Source organism: Malus domestica, chromosome 05 (assembly GCF_042453785.1).
Source record: "Malus domestica chromosome 05, GDT2T_hap1".
Taxonomy (NCBI): domain Eukaryota; kingdom Viridiplantae; phylum Streptophyta; class Magnoliopsida; order Rosales; family Rosaceae; genus Malus; species Malus domestica.
In genome coordinates this window covers 8,850,747-8,863,014 of record NC_091665.1, presented here as the reverse complement: position 1 = coordinate 8,863,014, position 12,268 = coordinate 8,850,747, and the positions used below count along the sequence as shown (strand labels likewise).

The following is a 12,268-nucleotide window of genomic DNA, read 5'->3' as shown; positions in this document are numbered from 1 at the left end:
GCATGAAACCAAAACTCTTGAGGTAATCCAGCAGCATTCATTAAGGTAATAGCAGTTTCAATTATATGCCTATGCTTCATCTCAACCAAACCATGTTGTTGAGGTGTGTAAGGACAAGAGATCCTATGAGTTATTCATTTCAAAGCAATAAACTCCTTAAAAGCTTTACTGGTAAACTCACCACCGCCATCTGATTGCATACACTTAATCTTAAGTCCAAATTGTACCTCAACAAAATTATAAAAATGGACAAAGTTGGGAAAACTTCAGATTTATTGAATAGTAGGAATATCCATACATGTCGAGTACAATCATCCACAAAAGTAACATAAAACCTATATCTTTCAATTGATCTAACAAAAGTTGGTCCCCAAACATCCATATGAATCCTATCAAAAGGAAAAAGACATCTCACAGATTCACCAGAGAAAGGTTTCCTAGCTAACTTTCCATGAATACAAGCAGTAAACATACTATCCACATCATCTATAGCATGAGATATCTGAGACTTAGCTAACATAACAGACATTACTTCATTTGTTGGATGCCCCAATCTGTGATGCCACACTGAAGATTTCACCAATTGTCCAATAAAGGCCGCTGAAAATGCAAAGGTTGATTTAGGGATCCGAAACAACTCTCCAGGCTTAATCCTTCCTTGGTACAAGATTTGCTTTGTTGCCTTGTCCTGCACAAAGAACACTGTGTCATCACAAATAAACCAGCATTAATTATCTTTGCATAGTTGAGTTACTGATAAAAGATTAATTGCTATTGAGGGAACATGTAACACTTATTTCAGTATTAGTGAACTTAATGGTGGCTTTAACATAGAGCTGCCAATATTGTGAATTGATAATCCATGACCATTTCCAATTTTAATTGTTTTAGCACCTTCAAATGGAGCAACATTATTCAAACTTGTAATTTTCGAAGTCATATGATGAGACGCTCCAGTATCAAGAACCCATGTTGGAAAATTCTGTGTAGTGGCATCAGTTGAATTATTCTGAGCAGTTATAGCATTGACTTGATATGCACCTTGGTCTTGATTTGAAATATTGGGACATGTTGTATACATTGCAGATCCTAGAACATGATAAGAATAATGTGCCATGAAAGGAGTAGATGCACCAGAATTGCCTTGCTGCTGATGAAATGACCCAGAAGAAAATGAATGAACAGATGAGGACGCATTAAATGTTGGTGCTTGAGAAACAGGTATTCCAGTAGGCTGATATGCATAATTTCCCCTGTGATAACATTCAAGAGCTGTGTGACCTTGCTTTCCACAAATCTGACACTCAGTAGAGACTATATTTGTAGGTGTTTAAGAGTTCTGAAGAAACAATTCGGAGTTGTATGACATCTTTGTTAACAGATTTGACATTCAGGATGAATAGTTATCCTTGACTCAGTATTGTCATTCCATGTATTGTTCTGCTTGTAACCATTAGACCATTTTCCTTTGTAATTGGACCTGTACCCTCTATTATTCCTCCGTTGACCTCCATTATATGGCCTTTGTTGTTGTTGCTGCCTACCATTATATTGATTTGTCCCATAGGGCTGAGAAGGAAAACTAGGTGGCAGGGAACCATATGGAACCTGAGGCACTGTAGTAATTCTACCACCAGTACTAGATTCAGAATTACTAGAAAAGCTAGATGCTGCACCATTCATATACAAAGTTGACATGCTATGAGATAAAGAATTAATCACAGAATCAATTTCTCTTTCCGCACCAAGAAGTAATGCCCTAAATTCTTTCATTGAAATAGTAGTATCTCTGGCCAAAATCATAGTCCTTATAGTTGCATATTCCTTTGGCAAACCAGCTAAAGCAGTAATAATAACATCATTGTCTAAGATAAACTCTCTTACAGCAGTGAATTGATCTCTAATGGATTTGAGCCTCAACAAATACTTATCCATCGAATCTTCACCTTTTAGATCGTATGTAACTCAGTCTTTAGATAATTAACACCAGTTTTAGACACAGAAGCAAATCTATCCTCAAGACTGGACCAAGCATCTTTAGCAGTTCTACAACTAATAACATGTTCAATTGCATCATCATAGAGAGTAGCAATTAACAAGCTTAACAAAGCCAAATCTAATGACTCCCATTCTTGATATTTAGTAGTAACATCTCTAATCACCCCAGTTTTAGCACTTGCAGCAAATCTAGGTGGACAATCCACAGATCCATCAAAATGTCCAAACAACTTGTAACCTTTCAAGACTGACTTAAACTGAAATGCCCACTTAGTGTAATTGTTTTCACCAAGTTTTATGGTTAACATACCCAATAACCCTTCAATTTTCATAGTATTCGACACCATAATATCTTCAAACAACTATCTTACTAATCAAGAAACAAGAAATTTGCTAATCTTTCACAGGAATCTAGCAAACAACTAGCAAGAAAATACCCAAAACAAACTTTGATCTTCAAGATTCTACAAATCACAATATGTTGGAAATGTGCCCCAAAACCAATCATATGATGATACTTTACGAACATTTCACATGTTAAACTAATATAGTTTAATATAAAGGGCAAAAATTATTGTTTGAAGCCATCTCATATAAATGTTATACGCTTAAATGATAAGTCCAAGGAATATGTAATTGGGAGAATGCAATCTAAAGAAGTTAGATTCATGAGACCATTCTCTTTCGTATACATATCCTAAGCGTTCCTGATCATATGATTGCCAATTGGGCATTGATAGTTCGTTAAGATCAGTACGTGCTATGTCTTCTCTTAGGGAGAGTGACTGGTCTCGAGTCATTAGTGTGACTGATACCAAGACAAGCATGTAGGTGCTCAATAGAGAATGAGTCCACTGAACATGATCAACAAGGAGTTCTCAAACTCATATCACATGAGAACTCATGGTTGGGATAATGCAAAGTAGTCCTTTGACCTGAGGCATCATAGTTGTCTTGTGGTTAGGTCATTGATCTTTGACTATGTCAAAGTCACTCCGTTAGAGGGTGTCCACGGCATAGTTGGGGTTAAGCCACTTAGCCATGGAGGCAAGTGAATGCGCAACAAGGGATCTCTAATCTTTAAACCATTTGAGGGAGAACACTCTATGATATGATTAAGAATCTCTGGCCAGAGTATGAATGAGATTTAGGAAATCATTCCAAATCACATTCAAGGTAATCATATAAGTAAGAGAATCACATTGGATAGTAGACATGAATAAACTATCAAACCAAACAATGTAGTCAAGAGTATTGTATTAGAGAAAGACCGTATTGTATTGTAATCTTAAACTGAATAGGTTCTCCACCTCTTCTGATTAGCTTGGGTAGCCATGACTTACTGCTAGGTGTCACTCATGGTTTGTGGAAACCCTAAACATGTATAATCACTAAAGGGAGAATTGAAAGTAAGTTTCAATTCACAATCGATTTGAAAAAGTTCTAATCGCCTACTGTCTCGCTAAAAAGAACCTAATGGATCGTACACCATGTAAGGTAGGGATTGATGAAACAACAGAGATGAGTAAGGATAATTAAATGTTTAATTATTTATGGCAAGGATTAATTAATATGTTAATTAATCAAACGAATAAAGTTCGTTAAAGACCTCGGGTTAGTTTTGGGCCTCATGGTCTAATGGGCTTCGAATGTCAAGCCCATTGACTTAAGTTGTATGACAACTTAATGACTAATAATTTACAAAGGCCTAAATAGCCCAATAAATCCCTATGGCCGGCCATGTTGATAAAGGAGTGGGTTTTGGACTTATTACAAGTTTGCCACTCTAATGAAGGTAGGTATAAATATGACTTTATAGCATTTTCTTCATTAGGTTTTCTTTTGGAGAAAAGATGAGAACACAATGTCTCTCCCTTTCTCTCTAGGAGGCCGGCCCCCTTGGAGGAGATTAGCTAGCAATCTTCCCTCCTCCAAGCTGACTCATCTCTTCTTTAAGTCCTACTTAGTGTGGAGACTTAGAGGTTCTCAACTTTGGGAACTTGGAGAATCATTTCAACCATCCTTATCCAAGAAATCCATGGAGCTAAGAAGTAAGGAATGAAGGCCATCTCCTTGGGTGATTAGCCTTTGCTTATGCAAAGAGGAATCAACAAAGGTATAAGATTTCTCAACTCACTTTGTTCTTGAGTTGAGTCTTGGTTCACCCTTCTACTAGGCTTTGAATTTCATGGGTAACGTTTTGTTTTGAGTTCATACAAACATGATTCCATTTAAATGTTAATTGCATGCCATAGATGTTGCTCAAATGAACATGTTTTTCACAAAATTTCCTTCAAGTGGTATCAGAGCCTAGGTCTAGTAGTTGGTGAATCCTTTTATGTTTTGTATTTTCTTAGTTTATGATTTGAATGTTGTAATTGTTACAAGCTTTATTCTTGCTTCTTTGAATGTAAATTTTGTTAGAAAATTTGCCATCTCAAATGTTTAGATGTAGTTCATATGAGCATGAATTTTGGAGCTAAAATTTGGTGCCATGTTTTTGGGAAAATTCGGCCAAATCCAAAGGATGGATTTTTGGGTTCATGTTTGTCTTGTTAAAAGTGTTTTAAAGTGACATTAGGAACCCCTAAGTACCCTAGTATGGTAATATGTTTTTTCCATTAAGTTTGAGAGTTTTTGGGGTGTCTTTGGGTGAAAAATGTTCATGGAGCTCTTATGGGTTTTCATGGATGTTCTTCATTGTTCTTGTTATGTTTTTGGCAAGAACAAAAAGGTTGGGTATTTTGATTCAAAGTTTTGGTTGATTACATAAAGTTTTTGTTAGTGATGGATGGTTTGAATTTTCAATCAATACCCATACCTTTTCTATCATTCACACTATATCAATCACTTACACATTTTCCTTGTTTCAAGGATCTATGTTTTATGGAAATCACTTTTTCAAACCAACCCATCACCTTTCACTTTGTTGAAAAATTTCAAAAGTTTTATGACAAAACTCTCACCAAAACCGGCCACCCTAAAAGTAGGGTACTTTTGGGGCTTTTATGCAATTACATAAAGTTTTGATACTTTTGTGTATTTGTGTTTTGACCCGAAAGTTTACGTTTTTATGTAAAGGCCCAAAATCACTAAAGGACAAATTGTTTTGTTCCTTTAATGAAGTTTTTGTATTTGATGAAATTTTTGGGTTCTAGTTGTAATTACATGAAGTAGTGGACTTTTGTGTTTTTACAAAGTGACCTCAAAAGTTTGTGTTTTGCAATATAGCCCAATGGTTGAGGTTATTGCTTTTCAGCCCAAATTAGTTGAGAACAAAATAGTTTTGTATCTTTAAATGAGAATTGGATTTTCATTTCATTTAGCTCCATTTAAATCAATTCTATGGAAACAAAAACCAAATGAAAATGTTGCATTCAAGTTTAATTAGTTAAAGCGTTAATTAATTAAAGAAAGGGTGATTATGAACCTAAGCCTACGATAATTGAGCTATGTGAAAGCCCGTCTCAAATTTGTTTGAACCATGGGAATGTGTAGATTAGATTTTGGTTGTAATTTGATATGATCAAATATTGTAAAAGAGCATAAGCTCTTCTTTACTTTAAAGTAATTTGTTTTGATCAAATGTTGTAAAAGAGCATAAGCTCTTCTTTACTTTGAAGTACTTCTTTTTGCTTTATTTGATATACATAAAAATGAAGTAGAGGGTCCAACGCCAAATAAGAAAACACGCCTTAATGTGATTAAACGCATAACTAAAATCAATCACCATCCCTAGACCGAGATTCAACACTAGGCTCGTGTTGGATCGAATCAAAGGTTCATAGTCATCCTAAGGCCCTCAGGCAACTATATAGTCCATCAATGAATGCAAATCTTATGTTAGTAGTACCAAATACTCTTGCTTTAAAAACCGTTTTACAAGCATAGTGGGAGAATTATATACAACTAAATCAATCACATGGACCAATATTTGTAATAGGACCAAATTGTTTTAATAAGATTAAAATGCATACTTATATGTGATGATACTTAAAACCTTCAAGCAAACCATTATTAAGTTGATACGCGTGAGAGTGCTTTGAACACTCTTTCGTGGCCTTCCACCGTGGTAGGCTCCGATCGTTTGTGACTCGTACACCAACTTCACCCTATCATGGGGGAGTACAAAGTGCGTGCTTACACTCAGGAGGAGTTCTATATGCATACATGATGTTGTGAAGGTAGGCAACGAGAATGATCAACATCATATCATTGTGAGGTTGTTCTTGAACCCCTACTCGAACTTGCATGGTGGGAATGACTTAACTAAGTGCAATGGAGCCAACATCATATCATTATGAGGCTTCATTCTCTAGAGGCTAAATAAGATGGGTACTTGCAATAGATGCAAATGAGTAAGCGTACTCTCTCATTATTATTGATGCTAGCCAACATCATATCATTGTGAGGTGGGCTTGGTAATGATGAGTCTCCCATACCCTACTAAGAGTTTCCTCCAAAACTCTCGAATTCTGATGAGGGATATGGAATTTGCCAAAAATAGTGGGTGGTGCTATTGATTTAAAGACCCAGATCAAATGACTTAAAATCAATCAATTTATATTCGTTATATATTTATTTACCAGTATATTTGCAAACGCTATCCAAAACTTGACAAAGAAAAAGTCGAAAGCTTTAGTTTCTAGACTTGGTACTACAATCCCATAGATTGTCTTTAATGGCTTGTATATGTACCTAAGTAGTCTCATCCTCGCAATCTTCCTATTGATAATGTATCATTGGAAGAACATGTTAGATAAGTCTATCATAAAGAGGACAACACTTTTAACGTCATAATTCTTCAATTATAAATTGTTGTATGAAGAAGTAAGAGTTGCTTTGAACAACCCTTAGTTAACGCAAACATTAGTGCTCGTTCTTTGTTACATGAACAAGGAACTTGAGAAGTAAGCACAAGGGCATGGACACTTTATGTGCCATGATTCTTCACTTACAAATTGTTGTATGAAGAAATGAGAGTTGCCTTGAACAACTCTTGAAAGTTCGCAATTGTGTTTAGAACATAATGGTTAGTTGACAAAAATAGTCCATCAACATGGACTTATGATGATTTTAATCATTGAGTGTTGAAGTGTTAAACCACTTCACGAGATGGAAACTAGGGAAGGACTTCACTTTCGTGTCCCTATCCAAATGGTTCACTAAGTTTATTGTAAACTATATAATGAACAATAACCACACGCTCTCCAAATTGTTTGATGTATATAACACAATTGAAATGAGTTTCAAGAGAGATAGTGGGAGTTTAGGGACCATGACTATTGTAGTCAAAGGAGAAGTCAAATGAAGAAGCAAAATAACTCCAAGGGAACAAACTTTCTTTATGAAAGGATGGACATTGGAAGGGGTATTTGCAAGAAATGTCTTGCAAGTGTCAAGAACACACCTTTCGAAGGTGTTTTAAATTGTTCTTGAAAAGTTCAAAACAGTTGGTTCTTCTACTTGAATGCTTGATTCCGTATTAGTAACTATGTTTTACAATCGTTGTAAAAGTCTGGCTAATAAGAAGTAGAAGATTAATGAGAGAAGAGAAAGTACTTCACATTCGGAACGTGAATCAAATGTAGATCTCTGCGAAAGCAGGTAATACTTACTTCCTCATATGAACTACCAAAGAAAATGGAAAAACAAAGATTGTCTTTATATTCCGATTGAATAAAGGAACTTAATTCCCTATGAGAAATGGATAAATGTTTTGTTTGACAAAACATTGTTCTTTATTAATGAATGATTAGATTATTGTAATCTAATTGATTATCTCTAAGTAGAGATGATATGGTAATGTTAATTGTTTAGAATATAACGATACTTAAAACTCAAAAGGTTGCAAGGTAGTGACTAATCCCAACTGAGTTGTGATACCTCTAAAACATAAATTACGAGCTGGTCATAGATGGATGCTTTGGATCGTTAGATCCGGATCCAATGCATTCTTGTTAAAATTGTATAGAGGCAAAATGTTTGAATCTTTATTCTTTTGGAAAGGAAGAAAGAATCACAAAGTTGTTAAGGTTAATTCACTTAAATGTTAGTGGCACATGTCCACAACATAATACTACTCATGTTGTATGACATTCACCGAAGATCGCTCTCGGTGGGACTATTGTTTATTTTGAATAAACACAAGTCCGAATACTTTGCAAAAGGTTTCAAAGAATTCAAGAATGTAAGTTGATGACTAAGACGTCTAAAGTATTTACCTCCTTAGATTTGATCCAAGGAAAGGTAACATTTTAGAACAATTTCCTTGAAAGATATCAAAGAAAGAAGCATCATAAGATAATGGATTTCTCTATTAGGAGAAGAACAAACTTGAATAAGATTTAGTTTGTTGGATGTTATGAATTACCCATATATAGGATATATACTTCTAAGACAATATGATTGTCAATTAGAAGATCTTCCAAAATTTTCATAACTCCATAGGATGTAGTTGGAAAGAAAGATAAGTTTTAATCGTGTTAAGGTTTGGGGTTGTGTGCTAATAAGCAATATTTGTTTGAGAATTATCTTGTGGATATCCTTCAATTAACCTTTGGATATCACTTCTATAAACCAACTAACAAATGTTGTTTTGTTGGGTAGTTCATTGTAATCCTACAATATGATTTGCCTAAGCGCAAATGAACGAGAGATAGAACTCAAAGAATGGGTTCTAAGAGAGACAAGATGATAATAAACAAATATAACAACCTAGTTCCTACACCACAAGCTCCAAGGTAGTCGAGAAGGATGTATAAACTGTCTCAGTTGAATGGTTTGAACTTTATGACTATGTCATAGAGTTACACCTCTTAATTCAAAGGAAATAAGAATGAAAATCCTTATGACTACATTAAGTGTATATACGACATATACTCAAGGAAATGGTAAAGTACCATTTGACCTGAAATAATGAAACCTTCATAGCTAATTGGTAGCTTAAGGTGACTACAATCAAAGAGAATGGTTGACTTGGAAGAAACCATCTTTGACATAGTCTTGGTTTCAATTAATTCAAAGATTGCTAGCTGCAACCAAATGGTGATTCAATGTTTGGACATAATATGGGGTTCTGAAACCATTATTAAGATAGTCTTGATAATATATGTCTGAAACTATGAATCACAAGACATGTAAGTTGTAGAGATCCATCCATCATGAATCTTAGCAAGCTAGTGGGAGCTATAAGCATCTTATGAGAGAAAGATCAAATCGTTTGATTTCTCATAAAGATGTAAATGAATCTTTTGTTTACTAGGTTTACAAAAGATTAGTGGGAGTTAATCATGTTCCTGAATTTGAATATATATATATATATATATATATATATATATATATATATGATATATTAATTTTGGAAATGAAAAGAATACTTCTTTGTTAAAGTTATGACTTTAAACATTCTATAACTATAGAATGTTTGTGGGAGACATAGTCTATAAACATGGGATGGAAATCTATAATGATAGATTTCAGGATATAATTGGATTATATCAAGCCCTAATGATAGACAAAAGATGCTAGGAAGTTTCTCATATGATGATAAACTTCAATCAGAAGGACAACTCTAGTGAGACTAGGAAGTTGCTCTTCTCAAAGGGAACGTACCCTTTTGACTCCTAAAGAAACATAATGCATAAATAGAATCCTTTATGCATACGCAGAAAGGTGATTTACGTATTTCATATTGTATGAAAAACACTGACATGAGTTGTACCTAGAACGGTACAAGACGAGATCAGTGCAAGCCCAGGATCAGAACCATGGCAACTGTCAAGTGAATCCTTATGTGTTGAAGAAATACTAAAGGATATATTCCTCAAAGAATGAGGAAGAATTAGATTAACGTAATGGAAGCGTAAATGTATTAGATAATGAATCTAATCCATCATTGGATGTTTCTTCATTATGAATGAAGAGATAATCAGATATCTCTTTATTATGACTAAAGAGATATTTGGATGGAAACATTAAAAGTAATGACTTTAGCGTGTTCCATTGTGAATGCAAAATATATTGCCATATAGAAGCTTACAACAATGTTGTTTGGATGAGAAAGTTCATTCATGTACTCTCTATTCAGTTCCAACCAGAAAGTGTCTCTAGTGTACTGACACTACGACACTAATGGGGTGATAGCTCAAGCCAAGGAATCAAGGTCACATCATGATCCGAACTCAAATGAGAGACTAAACCACATGATTAAGAATCATGTATAATGGTGACGCCGTTATTCTCAAGGTTGCTTCTATGGATAACATATAGATATCCATTGTCTAGGCTTACTACTCAGCCATTTTTGAAATGACTACAGAAGAGGTATCATCATTGATGACCAAGCTGATTGGCTCTAGTGCAAGTGGGAGATTGTTGGAAATATGCCCTAAAACCAATCATATGATGATACTTCACAGACATTTCACATGTTAAACTAATATAGTTTAATATAAAAGGGCAAAGATTATTGTTTGAAGCCGTCTCATATAAATGTTATACGCTTAAACGATAAGTCCAAGGAATATGTAATTGGGAGAAGCGATCTAAAGAAGTTAGATTCATGAGACCATTCTCTTTCGGATACATATCTTAAACGTTCCTGATCATAGAATTGCTAATTGGGCATTGATAGTTCGTTAAGATCAGTACGTGCTATGTCTTCTCTTAGGGAGAGTGACTGGTCTCGAGTCATTGGTGTGACTGACACCAAGACAAGCATGTAGGTGCTCAATAGAGAATGAGTCCACTGAACACGATCAACAAGGAGTTCTCATACTCATGTCACATGAGAACTCATGGTTGGGATAATGCAAAGTAGTCATTTGACCTGAGGCATCATAGTTGTCTTGTGGTTAGGTCCTTGATCTTTGGCTACGTCAAAGTCACTTCGTCAGAGGGTGTCCACAACATAGTTGGGGTTAAGCTACTTAGCCATGGAGGCAAGTGAATGCGCAACAAGGGATCTCTAACCTTTAAACCATTTGAGAGAGAATACTCTTTGATATGATTAAGAATCTCTAGCCAGAGTATGAATGAGATTTAGGAAATCGTTCCAAATCACATTCAAGGTAATCATATAAGTAAGAGAATCACATTGGATAGTAAACATGAATAAACTATCAAACCAAACAATGTGGTCAAGAGTATTGTATTAGAGAAAGACCGTATTACATTAACCGAATAGGTTTTCCACCTCTTTTGATTAGCTTGGGTAATCATGATATACTGCTAGGTGTCACTCATGGTTTGTGGAAGCCCTAAATGTGTATAATCACAAAAGGGAGAATTGAAAGTAAGTTTCAATTCACAATCGATTTGAAAGAGTTCTAATCGCCCACTGCCTCGCTAAAAGGAACCTAATGGATCGTACACCGTGTAAGGTAGGGATTGAAGAAACAACAGAGATGAATAAGGATAATTAAATGGTTTAATTATTTATGGCAATGATTAATTAATATGTTAATTAATCAAACGAATAAAGTTCGTTAAAGACCTCAGGTTAGTTTTGGGCCTCAAGGCCCAATGGGCTTCGAACGTCAAGTCCATTGACTTAAGTTGTATGACAACTTAATGACTAATAATTCACAAAGGCCCAAACAACCCAATAAATCCCTATGGCCGACCATATTGATAAAGGAGTGGGTTTTGGACTTATTACAAGTTTGCCACTCCAATGAAGGTAGGTATAAATATGACTTTATAGCCTTTTCTTCATTAGGTTTTCTTTTGGAGAAAAGATGAGCACACAATGTCTCTCCCTTTCTCTCTAGGAGGCCGGCCCCCTTGGAGGAGATTAGCTAGCAATATTCCCTCCTCTAAGGTCACTCATCTCTTCTTCAAGTCTTACCTTGGTGTGGAGACTTAGAGGTTCTCAACTTTGGGAACTTGGAGAATCCTTTCAACCATCCTCATCCAAGAAATCCATGGAGCTAAGAAGCAAGGAATGAAGGTCCTCTCATTGGGTGATTAGCCTTTGCTTATGCAAAGAGGAATCAACAAAGGTATAAGATTTCTCAACTCACTTTGTTCTTGAGTTGAGTCTTGGTTCACCCTTCTACTAGGCTTTGAATGTCATGGGTAATGTTTTGTTTTGAGTGCATGCAAGCATGATTCTGCCTTTAAATGTTAATTGCATGCCATAGATGTTGCTCAAATTAACATGTTCTTCACAAAATTTCCTTCACAATAGTCACGTAGCATTGGCTTTTCATAACCCAGAACTCAAATCTTGAGAATAAAAGCAATAAAATTTGGCATCGGCCTTTGT

At 35.3% G+C, this 12,268-nt stretch overlaps 1 protein-coding gene across 1 annotated transcript; it reads right to left on the bottom strand.

Annotated features, from left to right (window-relative positions):
* Window positions 1–1,949: 1,949 nt before the first annotated feature.
* LOC139196038 (uncharacterized) lies at window positions 1,950–2,330 on the bottom strand. The gene has a single exon (XM_070821700.1). It carries the CDS (start codon window positions 2,328–2,330, stop codon window positions 1,950–1,952), a length of 381 nt encoding a protein of 126 aa, XP_070677801.1.
* Between the last annotated feature and the right edge of the window lie 9,938 nt (window positions 2,331–12,268).